This window comes from Hemibagrus wyckioides, linkage group LG25 (genome assembly GCF_019097595.1).
Source record: "Hemibagrus wyckioides isolate EC202008001 linkage group LG25, SWU_Hwy_1.0, whole genome shotgun sequence".
Classification (NCBI taxonomy): domain Eukaryota; kingdom Metazoa; phylum Chordata; class Actinopteri; order Siluriformes; family Bagridae; genus Hemibagrus; species Hemibagrus wyckioides.
The window spans coordinates 14,930,905-14,958,781 of NC_080734.1; the positions used below are offsets into that span (position 1 = coordinate 14,930,905).

Here is a 27,877-nt window from a genome sequence, read left to right on the forward strand (position 1 = left end):
AGAGCCATAAAGAAAGCCTGGCTAGAGATTTTATTTATACTTCTAAATGATACTGTAAATAAACGATGCTTCTTTTTTAATGCACATACAACAGCATTTTATTAATATTTCAGTAAAGCTGTTTCTGAAAGTTTTAGTGGACCGAAACAAACACCCGCAAATTAGCAAGCGCACTCGCAGTACAGCTGATTTATATTTAGTCGCCCGCAAAACTCCTTAAAAGGCAAATATCATTAAAGCCTCGCAGTGAGAGAAAAATGACAAATTGTTGAGTAAACGCAAAAGAATTTAGTAAACACAGCATGCGATAAATCTTACACTACTGCAGCTCAGCCACTGCAATGCCTCAGCTACCACAATCACACACTAACTCCTCCTCCTTTTTATAGGGCTTTATTAGTCTTTTAAAATGAAAGCCAAGATTTACAAAATAATTGTGTAGACTTGTATAATAAGCAGTATAAAATTGACCGAGTAAACGATGTAGAAAATCAAAGGTTTACATTAGTGAGGCAGACTATATTGAGACAAACTCGGAAACACTTGCCTCTTCTTCCAAATGAATCTTGTGTAAATAGCCTGAAAACAAAACTCTATAAATGAGTCCCACTCTGTGTATTTCTGTCTGATTGTACAAGTGAAACATATTTAGAAGCAGGTTGAAGACTCTGAATGTTTTTTTTTTTTGGCTCCCGTGTGACTCACTGTGCTCACTACTACAGAGCGTGATGCCCTCTTCTCAGGATGACTTGACCAAGGACAAACCACGTCCTCTTTCTAGTATTTCCAGGCAAACGAGGAGTAAGACCCACATCACACGCACTGCCTCAGGTTAGTAGCCCATCCCTTTTTTCCAATCCCATGAAAAGCCAGCCGTCACGTTGCTCCGGTTTTACGAGACCGCTTTTTAATACCAGCGTGTTTGTTTTTGAAGGAGGCGGTGAATTCATAGGAGCGGGCTCATCTCGCAATATCTCGGACCCCGATCAGGACTTTGAGAGAGAGGTCAGTTTTCAAATCGTCTCTGCGAGTGTATCAGACGATCTAGAGAATCTGTCCGAAGCATGATTCATTGTTACTGTTAGAAGGTTTGATCATGTGTCAGACTCAGGTGGCGTTTGACCGCAGAGGAGGTGACCACAGAGGTCACTGGTCCCAGTTCTACAGAAAAGCCTCAAGCTCTGCTGCTTACTCACTCACCACAATTACAAAATAGGAAGCATTTCCTTGTAATTCTATGGAATAAATATATAGTCTGACGTCTTGGTCTCACTTCTTCTTTTTCTTCTCTCTGCAGCCTGATTCGGACTCCACCAAACACTCCACCCCATCCAACAGCTCGAACCCGAGCAGCCCTCCGAGCCCCAACTCCCCCCACCGCAGTCAGCTGACATTAGATGGTCTGGAACACACCCTGGATGGCTGAGAGCAAAATTAAACCAGCTCTCGTCCACACAAGCACCTCTTCACCTCTTCTCTTCACGGTTCCTACCATTCCCTTCCACTCAGTTAGGACATGCTATAAAGTGCCAAGACTCAGTGTCATCTTCCTCCGTTCATCACCCGCCCTAACGTTGACGGACGACAAAAAAACGCTCCCTCCTCCTGGGTGCTGGGCGAGAAAATACCCCTGTACGGAGCTGGGAAAAACGGTGTGACAAACGGTCTGAAAGTCCAGCTCCATGAGAAGCTGAGCTCATGCTGTGGAAGTGTCAGATCTGCCCCCTAGTGGAGCGTTTGTGGCAGTATAGCTAGCAGGGTGTAATAATGCTTATCTTGATCTTTTTTTTTTTTTAAATCTCATTTTCGTGTCATGTTCATGTGAGGCTCTTTCTTTTCTTTCTTTTTTTTTTTTAATAGATAAATGGTTAGCTTACAGCTGACTTGATTTAAAATCCCAGAAATTCAGAGGCTCACAAACAAAATCTGCTAATTGTGATTGCTCTGATCATGAACCTTTTTCTTTTTTCCTTTTTTTTTTCTTAAAAATACTGATGTGAGGGAAAAGAGACTGCTTTTGCTGTTTTTAAAGCGTGTAAAAAATTTCCGTGGACGTGTTCACTCATCACGTGAGGGTAAGGAAGGAACTCTTCAGGAACTCTGGAGACCAAGGATGAGAGATCCTCCCTTTATTCGGTTGGTCCAGTAACAACAAACAAACAAATAAAAAACAAATGCCTTCTTGCTGTTTTTTGATCACCGACACTGCTCTCTGTATGTCGTCTGAGTGTCGGATCGGATTAGTTGTCAGACTGCGGGGATTTTAAGCCAAACCAGTGGGCACTTTTATTGTAATGTTTTTGTTTTTTTGTTTTTTTTTTTTCCTGCATTTTCAGCCAGCATTTGTAATATTCATGTTTTAACCTAGATCATGTTTTGACACGAAAAAGATTTAGCTGGTGGAACACTGCTCCTAAAACGAAAAAAGAAACTAAATTGAGAACAGAAACGAGACTTTACGTATAGATAAGTGTTTTAACAAAAAGAAATGGCACACAGCTAAAGGACCACACTATTCATAGGATTTTAAATAGTTGTTCTGAAACTGCTGCTGCTGCTTTTGTGTGCTTTATAAAGAAATAAATATGTGATAAGTTTCTCATCATAGCCATGCTCAGTCCTCAGTTTATAAACTGTTGCATCATGAACCATCTACAAGCCATTGTGTGTATGAGTGTGTGCGAGTGTGTGTGTGTATGTCGAAGTGGTTCTGTGGGTTTTGGAATTGGACGAAGATTGTGACACGTGCTACAGACGTACTGTGCCTTCAATTCCACAACACATTGTCCACTAAAGCATTTCAGTTTAAAAATGAGAGACCGCTTAATTATGTTTTATTTTGTGTCCTTCCCATTAAAAAAAAAAAAAAAAACACTGTACAAATCTTGCACACAAACATGTTTTTAGAGTCCAGGATTTTTTTTTTTGTGTGTGTGTGTGTTGGTGGTGTTCTGTTTCCCCCTCCCCTTTTTCCCCTGCCACCTGACTTCTAAAAACAGGACTTTATCCTCAAAACACTACTGCTTTTGCTTCAGAAGAAAAATAAATAAATAAATAAATCACACCGTAAAATCTTTGTAATTATTGAATTGTTAGTCTCATAAATCTGAACAAATAATAAAAGAGTACCTGAGGCACCTGTGTCGTCATGCTAGTGTGTAAGAAAGGGGTTTGTGGGGTATCGCTATAAAGAATAGAGATTTTGTCACACGCACAGTTACTTACAGCTTCTCCAAAACTGCAGCTCTTGTGGGGTGTTCCCGGTCTGCAGTGGGTCAGTATCTATCGAAAGTGGTCCAAGGAAGGACCAGTGGTGAACCGGCGACATGGTCATGGACGGCCAAGGCTCACTGATGCACGTGGGGAGTGAAGGCTGGCCCGTGTGATCCGATCCAACAGACGAGCTACTGTTGCTGAAATTGCTGAAGAAGTTAATGCTGGTTCTGATAGAAAGGTGTCAGAATACACAGTGCATGATGGGTCAGGGCTGTTTTGGCAGCAAAAGGGAGACTGACATTATTAGGCAGGTGGTCATAATGTTATGCCTGGTTGGTGTATGTTGTAACAATAAGAGTGCAGAATGACACAGGAGTAAAATGAGGCTCTATGGAACTCTGAGGGATCGGGAAGGTGGACATGTTGAAGAGTCTGATGGCCTGAGGGAAGAAGCTCCTCCTGAGTGTCTCAGTTCTAGCCATCAGTCCAGTTACAGTGGCTTCGTTTTTATGTCTGAGGATTTCATTTTTTTTTTGTCTGTGTTGGATTGTTTTCAGTTTCATATGGGACCAAATTTTTGCCACATATATTTCAGTTATAAGCTGTTATTCAGCTCACAGCTCTTATTCCATTCACAATACATTTCTATATGCGGAATTTCTGTGTCTACTGAGAATAGCTTATGTTTATTCATATTGATGGCATTGGTCAGAAAGTGTTTATATATATATATATATATTATATAGCTTTTATTCAAATGACAGCTAATCAGGCCACTTTATCAATACATTATGTTTTAAATATAATTAATACTATAGTAACAACGTAGACTAGTATGGTGGACTCTCATGTATTTATCCACGACTCTCTATGTATTTATTTTTTCTCACACGGGTATCTTGCCTTGTGGCACGAGTCCCTGAGATGTACTCCAGGTTCATTGTGACCATGTGTAGGAAAAGCAGATTAATTATAGAATCATAGATTTGCCCAATTCTCCTTTTACTATTCTTCTTCTTATTATTATTATATTACATATTATAATAGTATTAAATGATCTATGAAATTAATTTATTGATAAATTAATTCACTTATTATTATTTTATGTAATTATTTTCCTCGGGAGCTTTTTTGTTTTGAGGTCTCATAGAAAAAGAAAAAAAATCTATACAAAATACTCTGCACTTAGTAATAGCTCTGGATTTGTGTATATGGAATAAACTAAATATGTTCACAATATAATTTACTTCATGTGAATTTTTATCCCAGGATAAAAACAAGCCAGTTAAGTAAAAATTATGTTCCTGCTTGGGATCTCAGGATGATCTCCTCAGCCCTGAGTGAGCTGCTCACAGCATCGGTTTGCTGTTTCAAGGAAAATATATACCATCACTCATCCAGCGCTTATACATCACTCATCCCAGTTATCTTGCTAGCTTCTTAATAACAAAGGGCAAACAAGAAGGCATCTGTGATTTTTCCAACACTTTGTAGCTTGTTTACAAAAAATGTCAAAAAATGGCGTATTTCCAGGATACGCTAAATGACCAAATTGTTTGTTCACACCTGACCATTACACCCATATGTGGTTCTTCCTTAAACTGTTGCCACAAATGTAGAAGCACATCATTTCCCTTAACTGGAGTTGTTCCAGCATGACAATGCACCTGTGTGCAAAATGAGTTTCATAAGGTTGGTGTAGAAGAACTCAATTTTCCTGCACAGAGCTTTGACCTCAACTCCAAAGAACACCTTCGGGATGAACCGGAACACCGACTGAACCCCAGACCTCCTCACTCCTACCTCATCAGTGTCTGATCTCACTAATACTCTCGTAGCTGAATGATCACTAATCCCCACAGACACAGCCCAACATCTAGAGGTGAAGCCTTCACAGAAGAGTGGATCTTATGATAGAAAGGATGTTCACCAAGCATATTTGATAGTAGCATTCTTATGATGAGACACGGTGGTGGCAGCACCATGCTCAGAGGTGAGGGAATAGTAAAAGACGACAAAAAAAAGTAAGGTTCTTGTAGAAAACTTGTTCCAGATTAGCCAAAACACCCAAAGCAATGATGGAGCAAGACTCTAAATATCCTTAAGCGGGCTCAAATGCACTCATGAACCACGTTAAGCATCCTTTTAGAGACTTGAAGATGGCGTTTCACAGATGCTCCACGACTACTGTGATTAAGCTTGAGGAGATCTACCAGGACTTGTGAGAGAAACAGCTCAAATCGGTAATCGGTGCTTAAGATAACCCTGTAAAAACATGTTTTCATTTAATATTCGTCGATAATAGTCAAAAAGGTACACTGAATGCATTTTTTATTTGCACAAATATTTAAAAAATACATAAAAACACTGGAGCTAAACCCATGGATGAGCTTTCATGAAGTGGCATGTTTATTAACAGATACCCAACAGGCACAGTCCATCATCTAGTGGAAAGCCTTCTCAGAATATTGGAGATTATTATCACAGCAAAGAGAGACTCAATAGAAACAGGGATTATTCATTTGTAAACAAACTTTTGTCCATTTTGAACGACGAACTCTTATTTTGAAAAACCTCTGACGTAATGCTACCCGGAAGTAAGGAGACCTGACGTCTCTGATTCCGCGTCGTTATTTCAAAGGTAAGGCATGTCATATATAGTGTTTGTCTCACTGTCATGTAGCTAGGCTATAATCAGCTAATGCTACTAGTTGAAAGGGTTGACTTGAGGGTTTATCTTTTATAATATCTTCAGCTAAGTGCTGTATTTGTAAGTGTTATGGCAGCCACCCTGCAGCGCATAGAGACACAGTGAGGGGTTTTTCATCATCATCATCATCATCATCATCATCATCATGTAGAGAGATAAACACTGTAACATCTCTTATTTAAAAGCTATCAAGCGCCGACTATCATATTAACCAGCTGTGAGTGTTAACCAGTATATTAATAACTGGTCCCACTGTTGTGGTTGTAGATGAGCCGAGCTAAAGCTGAAGATGACGAATACTGGAACAACTCCAAATTCACGGCTTTCGCCTTCGACGATGATGATAATGAGTTCACCAAGGTGAGCTGACAGCTGGCACTATATTACCAGATGTTTTGGGACACCCCTCTTCAAATCATTGAATTTAGGTGTTGCTTTCCAGGGGTTGGGTTTGGCCCCTTAGTTCCAGTGAAAGGAACTCTTAATGCTTCAGCTTCATACCAAGACATTTTGGACAATTTCATGCTCCCAACTTTGTGGGAACAGTTTGGGGATGACCCCCTTCCTGTTCCAACATGACTGCACACCAGGGCACAAAGCAAGGTCCATAAAGACATGGATGAGGGATTTTGGTGTGGAGGAACTTCACAGAGTCCTGACCTCAACCTGATAGAACACCTTTGGGATGAATTAGAGCGGAGACTGTGAGTCAGGCCTTCTCGTCCAACATCAGCGCCTGACCTCACAAATGTGCTTCTAGAGGAATGGTCAAAAATTCCCATTAACACACTCCTAAACTTTGTGGAAAGCCTTCCTAGAAGATTTGAAGCTGTTATAGCTGCAAAGGGCTCAACTCCATTTTACATTCAAGTGCATGTAAAGGCAGATGTCACAGTTTTGGCCTGACTCACAGTCTCCACTCTAATTCATCCCAAAGGTGTTCTGTCAGGTTGAGGTCAGGACTCCACACCAAACTCGCTCATCCATGTCTTTATGGACCTTGCTTTGTGCACTGGTGTGCAGTCATGTTGGAACAGGAAGGGGGTGATCCCCAAACTATTCCCACAAAGTTGGGAGCATGAAATTGTCCAAAATGTCTTGGTATGAAGCTGAAGCATTAAGAGTTCCTTTCACTGGAACTAAGGGGCCGAGCCCAACCCCTGAAAAACAACATCTGAATTTAATGATTTGAAGGGGTGTCCCAAAACTTTTGGCAATATAGTGTATCACCACATTCTTCAGGGCAGAGTGCAGGGATGTGGAAATGTTCATGCTTTATTGCAGACAACTATGACCATGTCTTACAAAGCAGTATTTGGACACACCCTGTTGATAAACAGAGACAAGGATGTTGCTTCATGAAAGCTTATCCGTTGGTTTAGCTACAGTGTTTTTTGATGTATTTTCTGTTATTTTTTTTAAACTGCAGTGTATTATTTTATTGTGTTGTATAAATAAAAATGCATTCAGTGTACCTCCTGTACGTCCTGGTAGATCTCCATAAGCTTAATCACAGTAGGTGTGGAGCATCTGTGAACTCTCATCTTCAAGTCTCTTCACAAACACTCTGTGGTTCTTGAATGGATTTCAGCCGGCCCACTTAAGGATATGTAGAGTCTTGCTCCGTCATTGCTTTGAGTGCTTTGGGCACTGGAACGAGGACCTTACTATTTTTGTTTGGTTTTAATATTCCCTCACCTCTGACTATGGTGCTGCCACCACCATGTTTCATCATAAGAATTGTACACTAAATGGTCAAAGGTCTGTGGACACCTGACCATCACAGCCATATGTGCTTGTTGAACATCCTTTTGCAATTATAATAAGCTCCATTCGTCTGGAAAGGCTTTCCAATAGATGTTGGAGCATGGCTGTGGGGATTAGTGATCATTCAGCTATGAGAGCATTAGTGAGTTCCAGTTCATCCCAAAGGTCAGAATCAGGGCTCAGTGCAGGACACTTGATTTCTTTAACTCAAACTTAAGTTCTAATGAACCATAAGTGGATGTCAAGTTCAGGTGCCAACAAACATTTAGTGTATTAAGCAGTTGTTGAGCAGGGCCTGATTCTTTTTATCAGATATAGTATTTGGAGTTCAGCCCAAAACGCTGATTTCAATTTCAGACCAGAGATTTTTTTCCCTCTCATGCTCTGAGTGCTTTTCCAAGCAAACAGTATGCCATGCTTAGTATGGTGTGTCTTAACCACAGGTCTTAATGCTAATCTACATGAATTATTTTAGTTATTTGTAATACATTTACATCTTGAAACATATTTTTGCTTTGTCATTATGGAATATTATGTGCAGATCAATGGCCAAGTTTTTATTTATTTAATATATAACACAATAAAATGTGCAAAACTGACTAGTTTCTGAACCCCCTGGTGTTGTTTGGGGATCAGTGCTCTTGATTTCTGGGGTTGTTAATTATCAAAGAGGACATTTTTTATTTGTAATCTGAGTCACGAATGTAATGCGATCAATGTTAAAACCTTTTTTTCGCTATGGAATGCTATGCACAAACCTCATGCAGCAAGAAAGGTGTTTCCACATTCTTTGTGTTTTTATGTATTTATTTATGCATTTTAATTATTTATTGCAGTATATTTAGATTACACGTGTTGACTGACTTGTTTGTTTAGCTGAAAGAATCCAAGCGTGCAGTGAACAGCATCCCGGTGGATGACGACGACGACGATGATGATGATGATGTTGAGAAGGTCAGCTGGAGTGGGGAGCCTGTTGGAAGTAAGTCACACCTCACACCCATCACTTCCTGCTCCTTCCACAGAATACGTTCGACTTTGGTTTTTGACTTTTTTTTGTTGCTGTCGAAATTAAGGTATCTCCTGGTCTGTCAGAGAGACGGCCTCCAGCATCCGCTCAGGTGGAGAGCAAAGCTTTCCAAAAATCAACACAACCCCCTCGTTACCAAAACAAGGCTCTGGATACTCTTTAAGTTCTTTATTCAGAGGTGAGTATCAGCTCACGTAGTTTCAAGTGTGTGTGTTTAAATGCCTCTTTATCAATCATCTAAATCTCTATCTTTCTCATCAGCAAAGAGCAAACCTTCATTTTCTGAATGTAAGTTCAAACAAGCATCGTTACGGCTTGAGAGTATTGTCGTGTAAAGGTGTGTAACATCTCATACTGACTTCCTTTTCTGCTTTTTAGCCTTTATTGACATGCCTGCTCGAGTATACGCACCAGAATTACGCAAGCCGAAGTCAGAGTGTCAGGACTATGTGAGTGATTGGAGTACTGAAGAGACTGTAAGGAGGATGCGGAAAGGAAAGGTAAGGAGTAACATCTCCCCCTGTGCGAGCACCCCCCCTTACCCAATATCTTATTATTTCTATGTTTTTAACCTGTAATATTTTTGTAGTTGGTCAGAAATACAGCATTGTGTATATTTATATTCACTTCTTCTTATTTATGGTATGTATGAGTTTACTGTGCACTAAGTCTAGTGCTGCTCTCGGGTTAAGTCCTAGTCCTCCCTGTTGCTCTTGTGTTGTGACACCAACCCCCCTTGGGGATTTAATAAGTACTCTATCTACTTTATTTTAGATTAATGTACTTTATATTTCTCTACACTACTGTTCTACGGTGCTCTACTCTATAGTTGCATATCTGTGCAGGCATATTCCTTGGAAAGGTTCCGCTCTCTACAGGATAAACTGCTGCTGCTGGACGAAGCAGTCCGTGCTCACGATGGCAATGTCATCACTGCAGTAAGCATCACATCCTGCTTTAGATCCACACTTCGATAAAGAGCATATCTGCAGCCTGATCACTGTTATGAATTACTTTCTCCTCCTGTAGGTCTTAATATATTTAAAGAAATCATTGAGTAAAGGTAGGAGGGTGTTATCGATTGACTTTTATTGTTTAGCCATTGATTTAGGTTAGTTACACTTTATGCATTCTTCTTTCCTATGACATGTTTGCAGAGATCCTTTTCCGAGAGTTAATGTTGAGGGAAATAGCTCTCCGACATTATGTTCATTATCTGAAAGAAATGGGAGAGCAGAAGATCTTGGTGGAGTTAATGAAGTAAGTGAACGTTTTAAGACCTATTTAAAGGCATACTGATTTGTAGCTAGGTTGTTGATTTAAGACTAGTAATTGGCTTTTAGCCTGTACATGTGGTTGTATGTATGCACAGTGTAATCACATGACTTTGTAATAGGGCACTGGGCAGAACAGAGGACATGGCGGTATGTGGCGTCTGATTTCATCATCCATTTATTTAATTGATTCTTTAGTCCTGACAAACTGATATGCATCACTGATGTTTTTTAATACTCTTCTAGTTAATGCAGTACAAGGAGCACATGACTATTAAAGATGAAAACGAAAGGAGAGACTTCCTCAAAAAATCTTTGAGGTATAGACAGAAAGTACAACAAAGATACATCTGTAATGTTCCTAAGAGGTGCTGAGTGTCTCTCTTTATCTTCCTGTTTGTTATTAGTCTTCCTTTTTCTCAAGAGGATGCCACTCATGTGCAAGACCACTACACACTCCTGGAGAGACAGATCATCATCGAGGTTAGAACTTAACACATAGGACACCGATTTTGTTGTAGACCTACTAATTGTGTTTGTGAGCCTGACCTCAACCCCGTAGAACACCTTTGGGATGAATTAGAGCGGAGACTGCGGCCAGACCTTCTCGTCCATCATCGGTGCCTGACCTCACAAATGCGCATCTATAGGAATGTTCAAAAATGCCCATTAACACACTCCTAAACCTTGTAGAAAGCCTTCCCAGAAGAGTTGAAGCTGTTGTAGCTGGAAAGGGCGGGTCAACTCCATATTAAGTTCATGTGCATGTGAAGGCAGACGTCCCAGTTTTGGCCTGGCTCTCAGTCTCCGCTCTGATTTATCTCAAAGGTGTTCTATCAGGTTGAGGTCAGGACACTGTGCAGTCCAGTCAAGTTCCTCCACACCAAACTCACTCATCCATGTCTTTATGGACCTTGCTTTGTGTACTGGTGTGCAGTTATGTTGGAACAGGAAGGGGTCATCCCCAAACTGTTCCCACAATGTTGGGAGCATGAAATTATCCGAAATGTCTTGGTATGCTGAAACATTTAGAGTTCCTTTCGCTGGAACTAAGGGGTCAAGCCCAACTCCTGAAAAACAACATCTGAATTTAATTATTTGGAGAGGTGTCCCAAACTTTTGGCAATATAGTGTATATAATGTATAGGTATATACCATCACCGAGCACTCATTTATGCGATTATCTAATCAGTAAATTGTGTATCAGAAGTGCAGTGCATAAAATCATGTAAATATAGGCCAACACCTTCGGGTAATATTCAGATCAATCATTAGAACTGGAGAATGATGTGATTTTGACCGAGGCTTGATTGTTGGTGCCAGATGGGCTGGTTTATTTCTATAATTGGAAATACTCAAACCAGATCTGAAAAAACGCAGTCTGATCTGATGAGGCTCACAGATGGTAGGGTGAGATGTATGAACCCATGAACCAAACATGCATGAACCCATGAACCTAACATGCCTTGCAGTCCAGTCTGATGGAGGTACTGGAATAGTCCAGCATGATGATGCACCATGTCAAAAGTCGTCTCAAACTGGCCTCATGAACAGGACACTGAGTTCAGTGTTCTTCAGTGGTCTTCCCAATCATTGGATCTGAATCCTGCAGATCTCCTGTGGTAGAACGGGATATTTCCAAGAAAATCTACATGATGCAATTATATCAACATGGACCAGAATCTCCAACATCTTGTAGAATCCATACAATCCATTTTGAGAGCAAATTGCGGCCCTACCGAGTGCTTGGTGAGTGTATATCCTGCTAATACTTCAGTTATAAGACTCATTCCGTGTGTGTTTCTTCTAGGCTAATGATAAGAAAGGTGAAGCAGATATTTTCAAGAAGTTCCCCAGAAAAGCTTCCATTTTGAACATGCCTATTATCACCACTTTGTACTACTCCTGCTTTTATCACTATGGAGAGCCTGAGGTAAGCACACTCCAGGTACTCATGTTATAGCATGGCATTATAACAAGCTGATTATAGATATTTATATTTATGTTTTTGAAGTTTTGGCCTGTGTGTATATATACAGGGTACTTTCAGCAGTCCAGCTAACATCAGAAAGACCTTCAGGGTAAGTCCTACTCTATATTTCTCGAATTCTATCACATTGCTATATTAATTTAAGTGAGTTGGGTGGGATATATTAGGCAGTAAGTGACATTTTGTCCTCAAAGTTGATGTGTTAGAAGCAGGAAAAATGGACAAGCGTAAGGATTTGAGCGACAAGGGCCAAATTGTGATGGCTAGACCACTGGATCAGAGCATCTCCAAAACTGCAGCTCTTGTGGGCTGTTCCCGGTCTGCAGTGGTCAGTATCTATCAAAAGTGGTCCAAGAAATGGAACAGTGGTGAACCGGTGACAGGGTCACAGGCGGCCAAGTCTCACTGATGCACGTGGGGAGGGAAGGCTGGTCCGTGTGATCCGATCCAACAGACGAGCTACCGTTGCTCAGATTGCTGAAGAAGTTAATGCTGGTTCTGGTAAAAAGGGGTCAGAGTACACAGTGCATGAGGGGTCAGGGCTGTTTTGGCAGCAAAAAGGGGACCAACACTATATTAGGAAGGTGGTCATAATGTTATGCCTGATCAGTGTATGTAAGTGAACCTGATAAAGTGGCCAGAGGTTACAGATAAATTACAGGTGAAACTGATGTCCTCAGTGAGTTTATCTTTCATGGACAGACATAATGTATTAAGACCTGTGTTGCTGACGTGATAGGCATTATTGTGCACAGAATAATCTCTTTGTTAGATTTCAGAAAAGCAGTACGTCCTCACAGCACTCGGAGCTCGGGCGAAGTTGAGAAACTGGCACGATGTGGAAAGTTTATTCAACACCAAAACCTGGCTGGGTTACACCAAGAAGAAATCTCCTATTGGCTTTCACAGAGTGGTGGATATCCTGCAGAAAAACTACGCTCCTGTTCAGGTGAATTAAAAGGAGCTGATTAGCTGTTTTTATATTTCTATTTTAATTCACAAACAGGTGTGGATACCTAACATGTGCCTTATTATAACCAGACATATCAAGCATCATGAACGTTTGTACTATTAAGTTTATTTAAGTTATAATACTTTTTTTTTGTTGTTGTCACTTGTCTTGATTGCACTTTCAGCATATAACCCTCTCGTATCATTTCAACATCTCCTCCTGCTTTTATTAGGTCTTGGAAACGTATATGAGACTGATCGATGGCTCAGAACTGAAGCTCAGTTTGGCTCAGAAGTACAAATGCCATGACGTTGTTATCGATGTGAGTGCAACGGTTTTGAAACGTACATTACATTATTCAGGGATGGACGAATCCTACATTTATTATGCAAGTCCACTTATTGACTAAGGCTTTAACGTTTTTTTATCAGTACACTGGTGAAGGGAAATCATTTTCAATCAGTATAAACAAATATTATTTTATTGCTGCAGGTCTTTCAGTGTAATATGTTTTTACGTCTGCTCAGATAACCTTACACAGTGGTATAAGATCACGCCTTTCAATTTTAGATACGTGTTAATGCGTACAAAATTGTGTCACGATTAAATCTACACAGCTCCAGGATATTGTAGAATATATTAGCACTTTTTCCCAAAAGAATAGGATCTTCACAAAGACCTTCTTGTATAAACTCTCCTTCGAATGAGTTTGTGTATCCAGCTTTAAATGAGTTCATGAAGCAAGTTAGCATTTACAGCATAGCAGGGATGAACTGTCGTTTCTTCACCAGCCGTTCTTTACCACAAAGCATGAAGACATGTTACAGAATGTTTACGTTCCTACATATTTGTCTGTCCGTGTTCATTGATATTCTGAAGACCGTAGACTACTGTAAATACTAGGTGCTGTGTTCATTTTCCATTAGACATACAAAGACCTGAAAGACCGTCAGCAACTGATTGTGTACCAGGGAAAGGTGGACAGAGGTTCAGCTGAGTACAGGAAGATCGACGAGCTCCTTATTAACCCGGTAAGAGGATTTTTTTTTTTCTTTTGGAACAGTACAGTCTAACAGAGCACATCTTGTCAAGATAAAAAAAAAAAAGGGGATTTATCTACTTGAATTCTTAATGATGATTGATTCGGTAAGGTTGATTGAGTAACGTGTCCGTCTGTGCCATTATACAGAAATAACCAAGCTGTATGAAATAACCTTATTTTAGTAGTTTTATTGACTTCAGCAGAGAGGGTGAATATTCTTAGCCATTATAACATTCAATACAACTAAAAATGTGTCAGGGTTAAATTGATGTGATGTAAGAAGACATAAACTCTTCAGTACATGCTGCTGATGATCATTTCTCACAAAACTGACACTACTAACCTTAACAAAAGTGTATGCTTTCGAACCTCGGTACAGCATATAAATCTGAAATATATTAATATCCGTTTTAAAATCACTCTCATAAATTGATTCTTCTAACATTCAGATATCTTTCCTCCCTAACAGCAAATCCGATGGAAGAACTGACATTTGGGTTAAAAAAACACAAGGAGATGTTTTATACAGACTATTTAATACGATCATACTCCAGGCTTCAGACAGAGCCAGTGCTTCAGAGGAGCTTCACAGGGAACAGCTGTTACAGTGATGAGTTACAGCCTCAGTGTTCAACCACGGTGTAAAGAAGAAGCCCAGCAACTACAATATATTTTATTTGCCTTCTCTTTGTAATATTCCATTTCCCCCCCCTTTTTTTTTATTGTTAATTTCCTGGTTCATTATGGATGTGCTGTGTGCCCTTTTGCCAGGGAAAGCTGAACCCCAAGGTGTACAAATACCAAATATTCCAAATATGCCATCTGTCAATATGTCAGTAGTCCTGATGAACTAATCTTTTATATTTAATAAAAACCTTTCAAAACTGCCAAATGAAACGTAATAAAACCACACATTTTTATGTTTATTATTGTTATTATTATTATTACTTCAAGGTTAAACTTAAGATTAAAGAAATGTTTAAAGAAATGCCATCTTTTTCAGAGTTTCAGAGCTTCATTTGGGTGAAACTCTCTGAAAGTGAATGTCAGCTGAGGGATTGTGTTTATTAATGGCAAGAAAGCTTTGACAAGTTCCAAAATATCTGAAATCACCCTCCTTTCTATTTCTGTGTTAAACCGTTTGCAGGTACACTTTAGACTCTTTGAGTTGCACATCCATCCATAAAGCTTCTCTTTAAGTCTCAATGCAAATACCTTTCAGAAATATCAACCAGCTTCAGCATTAATAAGTCTCTCTGCTCAGTGATTGTGTGTGTGTGTGTGTGTGTGTGTGTGTGTATGTGTTACATCACTGGTTTGAGACTCCAGGTCCTGGATCTTAAAAAATGTGCTTCTGGACAGAAATATATCAATTCAAGATGTGAATTTGAAATATATAAATATATCGCTTTTTCTAATCACTATATGCAAAATATAAGTAAATACATTCAATAAAATCAATACACAAAAATGCAACCAAGTCAATTAACAAGCTTCCTGATATCATAGAGACAAAATGTTCTACCCGTGGTTGGAGTCTTGTCGCTTGGTGGTGATGCAGTGGATGGATCTGTGTGGACAGCCTGTGACCAGGAGACAGTTGTGGACAGAGCCACATGGAGACACCGTCTCCACCGTCACAGATCTGCTGTTTCATCAGCAAGGAATTAGTGTCTATAATGAACTCAGAACCTTCACTGACCTAATAGTTCCTCATGAGCCCCTGGTTGCTGTTGTAGAAATGACATTATTTACATTTAATGTCCGGTGTCACCCAAACGAGGATGAGGTTCCCTTCGGAGTCTGGTTCCTCTCAAGGTTTTTATATTATCTTTATCTTTATATTATATTATCTAAGAGAGTTTTTCCTCACCACCGTCGCCTCAGGCTTGTTCATTAGAGATAAAATGAGGACAAAAACTTACTTAACTTATATATATATATATTTTCTCTTCTCTGTTTCTATACTTGTCTAAAGCTGCTTCGAGACAATGTCCATTGTTAAAAGTGCTACACAAATGAATGGGAATTGTAAAGCAAGTGGCTATAGCGTCATCTACTGGCCACAGAAATCACCTGCAGCAACAGTGACAGGAGAGAAATGTCATAAATCTTTTCTTCTGGTGTTTAATATTTACTGTCATTTGTATATAAATATACACTATATTGCCAAAAGTATTCGCTCACTCATCCAAATAATCAGAATCAGGTGTTCCAATCACTTCCATGGCCACAGGTGTATAAAATCAAGCACCTAGGCATGCAGACTGTTTTTACAAACATTTGTGAAAGAATGGGTCGCTCTCAGGAGCTCAGTGAATTCCAGCGTGGAACTGTGATAGGATGCCACCTGTGCAACAAATCCAGTCGTGAAATTTCCTCACTCCTAAATATTCCACAGATAACTGTCAGCTGTATTATAAGAACGTGGAAGTGTTTGGGAACGACAGCAACTCAGCCACGAAGTGGTAGGCCACGTAAACTGACGGAGCGGGGTCAGAGGATGCTGAGGCGCATAGTGCGAAGAGGTCGCCAACTTTCTGCAGAGTCAATCGCTACAGACCTCCAAACTTCATGTGGCCTTCAGATTAGCTCAAGAACAGTGCGCAGAGAGCTTCATGGAACGGGTTTCCATGGCTGAGCAGCTGCATCCAAGCCATACATCACCAAGTGCAATGCAAAGCGTCGGATGCAGTGGTGTAAAGCACGCCGCCACTGGACTCTAGAGCAGTGGAGACGCGTTCTCTGGAGTGACGAATCGCACTTCTCCATCTGGCAATCTGATGGATGAGTCTGGGTTTGGCGGTTGCCAGGAGAACGGTACTTGTCTGACTGCATTGTGCCAAGTGTAAAGTTTGGTGGAGGGGGGATTATGGTGTGGGGTTGTTTTTCAGGAGCTGGGCTTGGCCCCTTAGTTCCAGTGAAAGGAACTCTGAATGCTTCAGCATACCAAGACATTTTGGACAATTCCATGCTCCCAACTTTGTGGGAACAGTTTGGAGCTGGCCCCTTCCTCTTCCAACATGACTGTGCACCAGTGCACAAAGCAAGGTCCATAAAGACATGGATGACAGAGTCTGGTGTGGATGAACTTGACTGGCCTGCACAGAGTCCTGACCTCAACCCGATAGAACACCTTTGGGATGAATTAGAGCGGAGACTGAGAGCCAGACCTTCTCGTCCAACATCAGTGTGTGACCTCACAAATGCGCTTCTGGAAGAATGGTCAAAAATTCCCATAAACACACTCCTAAACCTTGTGGACAGCCTTCCCAGAAGAGTTGAAGCTGTTATAGCTGCAAAGGGTGGACCGATGTCATATTGAACCCTATGGATTAGGAATGGGATGTCACTTAAGTTCATATGCGAGTCAAGGCAGGTGAGCGAATACTTTTGGCAATATAGTGTATTCTGTTACTACATAACTTAATTCAATTAAACGAGATATAAATTAAATATACAAGATAGCTGATGATGAAAACACAAACACATTTAAAAACCCATTGTTGTGGCTGAATAGATATTTAGAAAAAAATAAAAAAAAAATAAAATGGTGCTTTTAAAAGGGCGTATGCAATAAATGCACATAATTAATAATTAATGCTTTTTAGTTGCTTTTGTTAAAAAAGCACTTTAGAAAATGCTATTTAGAGAGAAAACGTGCCATCAGTGGGAAAAAAGTGTGTATCTGTCACAGGTATAGAGAGGTGAGAAGGTGAGCTCCTCACTGACCATCACCTTTTACAGCAAAATACTGTTTTATTGTTTTACAGGATTGTACTGTACACAATTAGGGAATTTGAGCAATGCACTGATTTACCAGAAAATACCAGAATGCCCAAAGCATCATGTGATATCTAGTGTGGTTTTATTTACTTACTTGTTTATTTATTTACTTACTTACCTATTTATCTATTTTACATTTTCTGAGCATTTAAGGAAGTTAGGATATTTTTTTCAGTAGTCTAGCAGAGTATTTAAAAGGATACTTAAGCCATTATAGGTGGTGTATTAGCTTAGTGGTTAAGGTGTCGGACTACTGATCAGAAGGTTGTGAGTTTGAATCCCAAATCCCCCAAGCTGCTACTTCTGGGCTCCTGAGCAAGGCCCTTAACCCCTAATGGCTTAATCGTATAAAAAATGAGATATAAAGCTGCTCTGGATGCCATAAATGTATTTTCATCCCAATGTTCTTAACCCGCACGAGTTTTGTTGATTTTTTTTTAATTGTTGCAATTAATTTTATGAATTAATGTTTCACATTGACAGTAAACTTACACTAAGTGCATTTCTATATTTAACATTAGTTCATCATCAAATGGATAAATATTAGCCAGTCGTTATTATTTACAATTATTATTAAAAGTGTGAACTTCGGATCTACTCGATGTAGATTCCTTTAAAGGCGTAGAACACAAATATTCAGGCGAAAATAATCCTGAAATTTGCAGCAGTATTGTTTTTTTTTTTAAATAAAAGAAAGAAATCAAGGAGTCTTATGGACACGCCTGTCCTGGGAAATTTTTACAGCTTATTGACCTATTCACCTAGTGACTACGCGCACTATACGGCTATAAAGCCAACACATTTTATCACTAAAACATTGCAGGTGCTTACTGAATGCAATCAGATAAAGAGATACAGAGAGGCACTTCTGTTCTCATAATAACACTACTTTCAGTTTCTCCTTAGAACGTTGTGTTTCCAAAATCTTTGCAGATTATGAATGTTGTGCTGAATCAAAGAACTACACAAAAGATTGAAATTTATATCAATTGTCTTTGATGAAATACTAAAAAGGGTTCTGTACAAACCAGGGATATATTTAGGAGGAAATTGCTTTCAAACAAAATCAAGGAACAGATTTACATAGTGCACAATGACACAAAATTGGTTTTAAATATGATAAGATATAATAAATGTCAGAAATCAAACACCACATACTGTATTCTTATAGGAAATGAATTAACAACTGCACCCTGTGTGATGTGTTACAGCTCATTACTTTAAAACAAGATGTTTTATTTCTCTTTGATTGACCATCAAAATTATTGAACATTAATCCATTTACAGCTGTTATAGAACAAATGAACTTTTTTAAAAGCCATAGATTATGATGGATTGTTTATTTTTAATTATTTATTAATAATTTTTTAAAATACAGAAAAGATGCCTATAAAGCAATGACATGTATTACAGACTGTCTCTGTCTGCTGCTATACAAAATGAATCATCTGATGACCAATTAGGCTTGAGAATCCAACAGCCTTGTGATTTAATGAGCATTACATGTCATAATAACCGTCCCATAATTGGAAATAAAATTACATTTTTTTCCTAATTAATAAAAGAATATTTTTTCCCCATTACAGTAATTCACAGTCCTTTGCTGTTGTAGATCTTGTAGCACCTGGTAGTAAAATGTGTAGAAAATCTTTAGGTCTGAGAAACTTGTGAACTGGTGGAAGGACTGGTACCCTGGAACAATAAAGCAGGTGAAAAACAAGCCTTTGTATATGTTCAAATTTGAGAAACTATGGATGAACTCATGCAAAACTGAACACTGGCATTTGACCCAAAACTGGTGGATCTGTAAAAGATCAAATTTTTAAACTGCATCCACTGATGTATTTAATCCTTGTGTGGTGTTCAGGTCAAATTGAACCCATTTTATATATAATATAATATAATAATGAATATCTATTACTTGGAGAAAACGGCTCAGATGCTCTGTAGACGTCAGTTTAATCAGTGCATCCCTAAAATGAAAACAATATAACACTAAACAAAACTCACCTCTAAATTTATACTGACTTTCCTTTTAATGTCACAAATTTTCTCAGAGAGAAATCGTCGAACCAATCGCAGCTGCCCATCGACTTCCTCCTTCTGATAGCCACGCTGCTGTAGTCGCTCCTTCAGGCACTCTTTCAAGAAAATTAATCCAAATATTAAATTTATCCTTGATAGGTGAAACATTAAAGCTACACTATATTGCCAAAAGTTTTGGGACACCCCCTCCAAATAATTAAATTCAGTTGTTTTTCAGGGGTTGGGTTTGGCCCCTTAGTTCCAGTGAAAGGAACTCTTAATGCTTCAGCTTCATACCAAGACATTTTGGACAATCCAACTTTGTGGGAACAGTTTGGGGATGACCCCTTCCTGTTCCAACATGACTGCACACCAGTGCACAAAGCAAGGTCCATAAAGACATGGATGAGCGAGTTTGGTGTGGAGGAACTTGACTGGCCTGCACAGAGTACTGACCTCAACCCGATAGAACACCTTTGGGATGAATTACAGTGGAGACTGTGAGTCAGGCCTTCTCGTCCAACATCAGTGCCTGACCTCACATATGGGCTTCTAGAGGAATGATCAAAAATTCCCATTAACACACTCCTAAACCTTGTGGAAAGCCTTCCCAGAAGAGTCGAAGCTGTTATAGAAGCAATGGTGGGCCAACTCCGTATTACATTAATGTGCATGTAAAGGCAGACATCCCAGTTTTGGCCTGGCTCTCAGTCTCTGCTCTAATTCCCAAAGTTGGAAGCATGAAATTGTCCAAAAAGTTTCACTGGAACTAAGGGGCTGAGCCCAACCCCTGAAAAACAACACCTGAATTCAGTGATTTGGAGGGGTGTCCCAACACTTTTGGCAATATAGTGTATATGTACAAAATTAATTAACAGGAAGTAAGTATGTGCTATTCCAGTAAATAAGTCAGGGCAATGCACGTTTTAGATTTTAAGTAAAATCCTGTTATATTAAAAGATACACTAAATATAGAACTCAGTCCATAGAAAAATATTACTTTCTAATATAATGTGGTAGCAATAGAACTACCTCTAATGACACCAACTTTCTCCGGTGATAATGGAGGCTTGGCCACAGACCCTTTGATGGCATTCGATTTGGACCCGGTCACACTCCTCTCCTTTAGCGTCTCAAGACCCCAAATGGCCACAGCCAACGACTTACAAAACTTAGAATGAGAATCCATTCTTTGGATGGCCTTCCATTTCTGTCTGTCCAAAAGCACCCCATGTCCAAGGTCCACCTTTAACAAAGTGTATTCAAGAAATTGGAGTTAAAATGTAATGAAATACAGGTCAGTACAGTTATATAGTCAACAGAAGTATTGACATAGAATGGTGGCTTGGGAAAAACCTGTCACATGGTGAATTTCTGCTTAATAACTTAATTTATTCCACTTTAATAGGAACACCTGCTTAATCATACATACACTATATTGCCAAAAGTATTCGCTCACCCATCCAAATAATCAGAATCAGGTGTTCCAATCACCTCCATGGCCACAGGTGTATAAAATCAAGCACCTAGGCATGCAGACTGTTTTTACAAACATTTGTGAAAGAATGGGTCGCTCTCAGGAGCTCAGTGAATTCCAGCGTGGAACTGTGATAGGATGCCACCTGTGCAACAAATCCAGTCGTGAAATTTCCTCGCTCCTAAATATTCCACAGTCAACTGTCAGCTGTATTATAAGAACGTGGAAGTGTTTGGGAACGACAGCAACTCAGCCACGAAGTGGTAGGCCACGTAAACTGACGGAGCGGGGTCAGCGGATGCTGAGGCGCATAGTGCGAAGAGGTCGCCAACTTTCTGCAGAGTCAATCGCTACAGACCTCCAAACTTCATGTGGCCTTCAGATTAGCTCAAGAACAGTGCGCAGAGAGCTTCATGGAATGGGTTTCCATGGCCGAGCAGCTGCATCCAAGCCATACATCACCAAGTGCAATGCAAAGCGTCGGATGCAGTGGTGTAAAGCACGCCGCCACTGGACTCTAGAGCAGTGGAGACGCGTTCTCTGGAGTGACGAATCGCACTTCTCCATCTGGCAATCTGATGGACGAGTCTGGGTTTGGCGGTTGCCAGGAGAACAGTACTTGTCTGACTACATTGTGCCAAATGTAAAGTTTGGTGGAGGGGGGATTATGGTGTGGGGTTGTTTTTCAGGAGCTGGGCTTGGCCCCTTAGTTCCAGTGAAAGGAACTCTGAATGCTTCAGCATACCAAGACATTTTGGACAATTCCATGCTCCCAACTTTGTAGGAACAGTTTGGAGCTGGCCCCTTCCTCTTCCAACATGACTGTGCACCAGTGCACAAAGCAAGGTCCATAAAGACATGGATGACAGAGTCTGGTGTAGATGAACTTGACTGGCCTGCACAGAGTCCTGACCTCAACCCCATAGAACACCTTTGGGATGAATTAGAGCGGAGACTGAGAGCCAGGCCTTCTCGTCCAACATCAGTGTGTGACCTCACAAATGCGCTTCTGGAAGAATGGTCAAAAATTCCCATAAACACACTCCTAAACCTTGTGGACAGCCTTCCCAGAAGAGTTGAAGCTGTTATAGCTGCAAAGGGTGGACCAACATCATATTGTACCCTATGGATTAGGAATGGGATGTCACTTAAGTTCATATGCGAGTCAAGGCAGGTGAGCGAATACTTTTGGCAATATAGTGTATATCCAATCAGTCACATCAGTGCATCAGCTTAAAATAACAGATACAAGCCAAAAGCTTCTAAGAATGTTCATATCAAACATCAGAATGGAGAAAATCCTCACCTCAGTGACTTATTTTAGTTAAATATTTTAGAATCGGCTTCTGGAATTGAGGTCAGAGGAGAGTGTTCAAACTGGCTTGATCTAATAGAAATAGTACAGTAAATCAATTTACTACTCCTCACAACCGTGGTGAGCAGAATATGATCTCAGAATGAACACATCAATCCTTAAAGGAAGATGGGCTACAACAGCAGAAGACCACACTGGTTTCGACTTCAGTCAAAAATTAAAATTCTTTTCCAGTTATCTGTCCAGTTTGACTAAGCTCAACTGAATTCAATCACACTGACATCTGATGGGTTCTCCAGGACTGCCACACATATCTAAAAAATATGGAATGACAGCTTACCCTCCCGAAATCCTTCTCTGTGAAATCCTCAGGTGGGGGTTCTTTAAGTTCCTTCACTTTAGGAACCAATACATGCTCATAGGGCTCATAGAAACATTCTGTGTTTTCTGTGTGAATCATATGTTGTGGCTGCGACCCTGTGACGGCCCCTGTGATTAATATATAAATATATGGCATTTATATATTTTACCATTATTAAATCTAGTTGTGATTAGTCTAGCTGCATAAATACTGCAACAGATTGAAAGTGAAAAAAGTTTCGAACCTTCTTCTTTTAAAAAAAGCTGTTCTTGAAGGCAAATGTTCAATTGTCTGATCTTGTCCAGCTCCACCGTCATCCTTCTGCACTTTTCGCTCAGCTTTCTGATTGCCGCGTCTTTTTCCGCAATGATAACGTCCTTCTCTCTGAGACGTTTTTTCAGCGTCACGTAACTATCCTGAAGTTCCTGGTAAAGTTTATAAGAAACAACAGACTCGTCATCACTGTCCAAGAAATCCCTCTGTCTCTTCACAGTGATCTGTCTCTTCATGAGATCCAGCAGAGACATTTTCGGTGACTCTACTGTGCTCTTCTTTTCTTGCTGTGGAAGGCAAGAGAACAATAAACTCCATTTACTTTGATGGAACATCGCCTCTATATTTCATATTCAGCAACTTTATGTTTCTTGGAATTCAAAGTTTGACAAATATTTTCAGAAGATGTGCTGAAATACAAGATCCACATTCATATAAAATGTATAACACATGTGGAATAACAGGTCAGTATTAAGATCGTCTGAAAGTTTTTACCTCAGTGCTTTCACCGTGATACTCGCAATCATCCAGCAGCAATCTTTCTTCCTCCTCATTTTCCATGCAGGGAGCTGGAAGTCTTGAAATTTCAAGGTCCATTTCATGATCTTAAATACACGCAATTCCAAAGGGGATGGTTTAGGAACCAGAAGGCTTTCTCACAAACACACACACACTTATTATCTGTCTTGCTGTAGCTTAACTCTGACAAACAGCCAAAATGATTTGGGGTCAAATTTATAAATAGGTATAATTTGTCAAAATGATGTGGACAACGTTTACTTTTATTTTACTTCCTAATTCTCTCAGCAGTTTTCCTGCAAAGATCGTATTGGGTATGTAGCCAGGTCTTTTTAAAGATGTCAAAACCCTTGCTAGCTAGGTGTAATTTCCTCAAACAGTGAACAAGCGCAACAGCAACAGAGACAAAAGTCTAAACAATTAGTGTGTAATCAAATACTTGACAAAATGTCTGTTATGTCCCAGCCCTATAACATCACCGAAAGAAATACAATTTTTGCTTTCAAATCATAGCAGACCAAAGTTTAACATTTTTCATTTCATGGAAAATATAGACACCTACAGTGCCTTGCAAAAGTATTCACCCCCCTTGGCATTTTTCATGTTTTGTTGCCTCACAACCTGGAAATAAAATGGATTGTTTGAAGGTTTGCATAACTATTCACCCCCCTAAAGTCAGTACTTTGTAGTGCCACCTTTTGCGCAATTATAGCTGCGAGTCGCTTTGGATAAGTCTCTATGAGCTTGCCACATCTTGCCACTGGGATTTCTGCCCATTCCTCAAGGCAAAACTGCTCCTGCTCCTTCATGTTGAATGGTTTCCGTTTGTGAACAGCAATCTTCAAGTCTAACCACAGATTCTCAATTGGATTGAGGTCTGGGCTTTGACTAGGCCATTCCAACACATTTAAATGTTTCCCCTTAAACCACTCGAGTGTTGCTTTAGCAGAATGCTTCGGGTCATTGTCCTGCTGGAAGATGAACCTCCGTCCCAGTCTCAAATCACAGGCAGACTGAAACAGGTTTTGCTCAAGAATATCCCTGTATTTAGCACCATCAATATTTCCCTCGACTCGGATCAGTTTCCCAGTGCCTGCTGCTGAAAAACATCCCCACAGCAGGATGCTGCCACCAGCATGTTTCACTGTGGGGATGGTGTTCTTGGGGTGATGGGATGTGTTGGGTTTGTGCCAGACACAGCGTTTTCCTTGGTGGCCGAAAAGTTCAATTTTAGTCTCATCTGACCAGAGCACCTTCCTCCATACATTTGGGGAGTCGCCCACATGTCTTTTTGCAAACTCAAAATGTGCCTTCTTATTTTTAACACCAAGTAATGGCTTTTTTCTGGCCACTCTTCCATAAAGCCCAGCTCTATGGAGTGTACGGCTTATTGTGATCCCATGCACAGATACACCAGTCTCTGCTGTGGAACTCTGCAGCTCCTTCAAGATTACCTTTGGTCTCTGTGCTGCTGCTCTGATTAATGCCCTCCTTGCCCGGTCTGTGAGTTTTGGTGGGCGGCCCTCTCTTGGCAGGTTTGTTGTGGTACCATGTTCTTTCCATTTAAAGATGATGGATTTGATGGTGCTCCAGGGGATCATCAAACATTTGGACATCTGACTTGTACTTCTCAACAACTTTGTCCCTGACTTGTTTGGAGAGCTCCTTGGTCTTCATGGTGTGATGCCTCTTGCTTACTGGTGTTGCAGCCTCTGGGGTCTTTCAGAAAAGGTGTGTTTATACTGACAGATCATGTGACACTTTCACTGATTATGTGACCTCTGAAGGTAATTGGTTGCACAAGAACTTTTGAGGGGCTTCATAGCAAAGGGGGTGAATATATATGCACATGCCAATTTTCAGATTTTTAATTTTTAAAAATTCTTTTTTATATATATTTTTCTCATTTCACTACACCAACTTAGACTATTTTGTGCAGATCCATCACATAAAATTCAGATTAAAAAAGCATTTAAATTACAGGTTATAATGTAACAAAACATGAAAAATGCCAAGGGGGGTGAATACTTTTGCAAGGCACTGTATATGAATGACGCCTGTTGATACAGCATACATAAGACAAAAGAGTGAGATGCTATTCTATATCCTGATGGGAAAAACACCACTTTAATGGAAACTAGACTAATGGAAAACAACAATTGGGTGAAACCACCACCAGCCGTACTAGAAAACAGTGGAATGGCAACAATCTAATGGATGTCAGTAAGAACCATTAGCGGGCATGATGATCGAAAAGCCTTAATGGAAATGGAGACCATTAGAGGTTTTCCTGCTTTCTAATGCATGGTCCATTTCATGTGTTATTATAATGACGGTAGAGCAGCAATCAGACAAACAATATATCAGAGAAATGCAACACTGACATTGCACTGACATGCAAGGTCAGTCCTGACTGCATTAACCAACATATAGAGTCAGCGGTTAGTCACTAAGTCATGAACCTACAAGTATAACCATAAACATAACCCTCAGATTCAGCATGTCGGAAAGATGACAAATATTTCAACATAATGATGCGTGATGCCAGAACTGACCAGTGCACAGACACATTACATTTGGGATATACTTGAAGATCCCATATGTAGCATTTCCAGCATTATTTGTACTCTGAATTCTGTACACACTCGCCATCGTTCAATAAATTTCTACCACCCGACAACAAATCCACTCAGGAATTCTTGAAATGTGCAATTAACGCAACACTGAGGCACTCACCACTCAATAAGCAACTGTGCAATTATGTAGATAATATTAGATAATATTGTGATGTTGATGCAGTAGAACGTGCAAATAAAAGATTTTTTACAGCTTAGCGTACTATGACAATATGTACAGGCAGCACAAAGTGGCAGTCATCCAAACCTACAAACATGTTAATAAGACAATAAGATAAACATCTTGCATGCAGGTCATGTTGACACCTTACAGCTCTAGATGAACCGGTTTGATCCTGAGCTCATATGGAAGATTGGTAGAAACCAGTACTGTTCATGTACATGTTCTCCCGGTATACACAAGGATTTCCTCTGGGTTCTCCAGGTTTCCTTCAACATCACAAAACACGCTAGTTGGAGGACTGGCTATTTTAGATAGAGGATTGTGTGACTGAGTGTGTGAATGGTCATCCAGGGAGTATTTCTGCCTCGTGCCCCGTTGTAATCTCCAGATCCACTGCAGTCCTGTCCACCATGAACTGATATCACCAAAGATGAATGAATGAATATACTATTTTTTCCCCCCAGACTTTTATTCATGTTATAGGATTTTCACTTGTAAATAAAATCATAAATGACATTCAGTCTCATCAGCACATCAGCTGTCGGGTCAAGTTTTTAAATAAGATTTCATGCACATCACATACACTCCTGACCTTTATTTATTTGTTTATTTGTTTGTTTATTCATTTATTTTAAGTTTACACGTACACTAGCAGTCAGTTTGCTTGGCTTATTCTAGATAAGTACAAACTTTTCCAGCAAAGAAAAGAAAAGGAAAAAAAACAGTGCAAACGTGAATGTTTTATAACATGCACACGTAATGGTCAGACTCTCAGTAATGCTCAGGTCAGACTCTCTGTAATGGTCAGTCCTGGGCGGAAGTTGGTCAGCATTACAAAGCAACCGGAGTCTTTCCCATGATATTATTCTCCATTCGTGGGTTAATTTAAAGCCTAAGCCAAATGTGTATCCTTGTGCTTACCTTCCAGAGGACTCGGCTTTGTCTGCTTTCGACGCGACATCTTAAAGTGTAATAAAGCAGATCTTCCGTCGGGTTTGATAACGCAACCTTAAATAGTCTAGTAGCGGAACATCAGCGCGTGCAGCTGCACCAGGAACAAGTCTCTGCTCTTTGTATCCCAGTCATCCGTCTAACTGCGCTTTCTACAAAAACACCACCTTCACACACATTTCATTCACCACCCCCACCATGCCCACACACTTTAAAGTCTCTACCGTGTGTTCTGACCAAAATCGCCGCGTTTTCAGTGCCGTCTAATGTCACATTGATGGTCTGTAATGGAGCACTAATGGTATCTAATGGTTCCCGATGGTTCCTAATGGACGGTCGCGTTTAATCCTAATGGTACGGTAGAGTAAAGCAGCCGACAGCTTTCACATG

The 27,877-nt window shown here is 40.1% G+C and overlaps 3 protein-coding genes across 8 annotated transcripts in view; 2 read left to right on the plus strand and 1 right to left on the minus strand.

The window, feature by feature from the left end:
- Window positions 1-3,064, plus strand: part of cdc42bpb (CDC42 binding protein kinase beta (DMPK-like)) — a 57,351-nt gene extending 54,287 nt beyond the window's left edge. For all 3 annotated transcript variants that reach the window (XM_058378709.1, XM_058378707.1, XM_058378708.1), the window contains 3 exons: window positions 723-831; window positions 935-1,005; window positions 1,298-3,064. In XM_058378709.1, coding sequence (XP_058234692.1) covers window positions 723-831; window positions 935-1,005; window positions 1,298-1,426 — 309 coding nt within the window. In that variant the 3' untranslated portion in view covers window positions 1,427-3,064. The remainder of the gene's footprint in view (window positions 1-722; window positions 832-934; window positions 1,006-1,297) is intronic.
- A 2,727-nt stretch (window positions 3,065-5,791) lies between these two features.
- Window positions 5,792-15,102, plus strand: vipas39 (VPS33B interacting protein, apical-basolateral polarity regulator, spe-39 homolog). 3 transcript variants are annotated; one of them, XM_058379721.1, is made up of 18 exons: window positions 5,792-5,857; window positions 6,194-6,286; window positions 8,570-8,675; window positions 8,770-8,901; window positions 8,985-9,011; window positions 9,102-9,223; window positions 9,569-9,661; window positions 9,753-9,786; window positions 9,881-9,983; window positions 10,120-10,147; window positions 10,244-10,317; window positions 10,405-10,480; window positions 11,808-11,930; window positions 12,037-12,078; window positions 12,760-12,936; window positions 13,172-13,261; window positions 13,866-13,970; window positions 14,451-15,102. In XM_058379721.1, the coding sequence occupies exons 2-18, from the start codon at window positions 6,194-6,196 to the stop codon at window positions 14,469-14,471; spliced, it is 1,446 nt and encodes a 481-aa protein (XP_058235704.1). In that variant the 5' UTR covers window positions 5,792-5,857; the 3' UTR covers window positions 14,472-15,102. The 3 variants fall into 3 exon arrangements, with proteins under 3 accessions (XP_058235704.1, XP_058235705.1, XP_058235706.1); XM_058379722.1 differs by lacking the exon at window positions 5,792-5,857 and adding an exon at window positions 5,871-6,090; XM_058379723.1 differs by lacking the exon at window positions 5,792-5,857 and adding an exon at window positions 5,871-6,027.
- Window positions 15,103-18,743: 3,641 nt separating this feature from the next.
- On the minus strand, window positions 18,744-27,807 carry LOC131345608 (BEN domain-containing protein 5-like). 2 transcript variants are annotated; one of them, XM_058378563.1, is made up of 7 exons: window positions 27,458-27,807; window positions 23,714-23,823; window positions 23,190-23,370; window positions 22,925-23,073; window positions 20,825-21,038; window positions 19,778-19,908; window positions 18,744-19,459 (listed from the first exon to the last, which is right to left on the minus strand). In XM_058378563.1, exons 1-7 carry the CDS (start codon window positions 27,495-27,497, stop codon window positions 19,418-19,420), a joined length of 867 nt encoding a protein of 288 aa, XP_058234546.1. In that variant the 5' UTR covers window positions 27,498-27,807; the 3' UTR covers window positions 18,744-19,417. The 2 variants fall into 2 exon arrangements, with proteins under 2 accessions (XP_058234546.1, XP_058234545.1); XM_058378562.1 differs by having other exon boundaries at window positions 18,745-19,459; window positions 23,190-23,505.
- Between the last annotated feature and the right edge of the window lie 70 nt (window positions 27,808-27,877).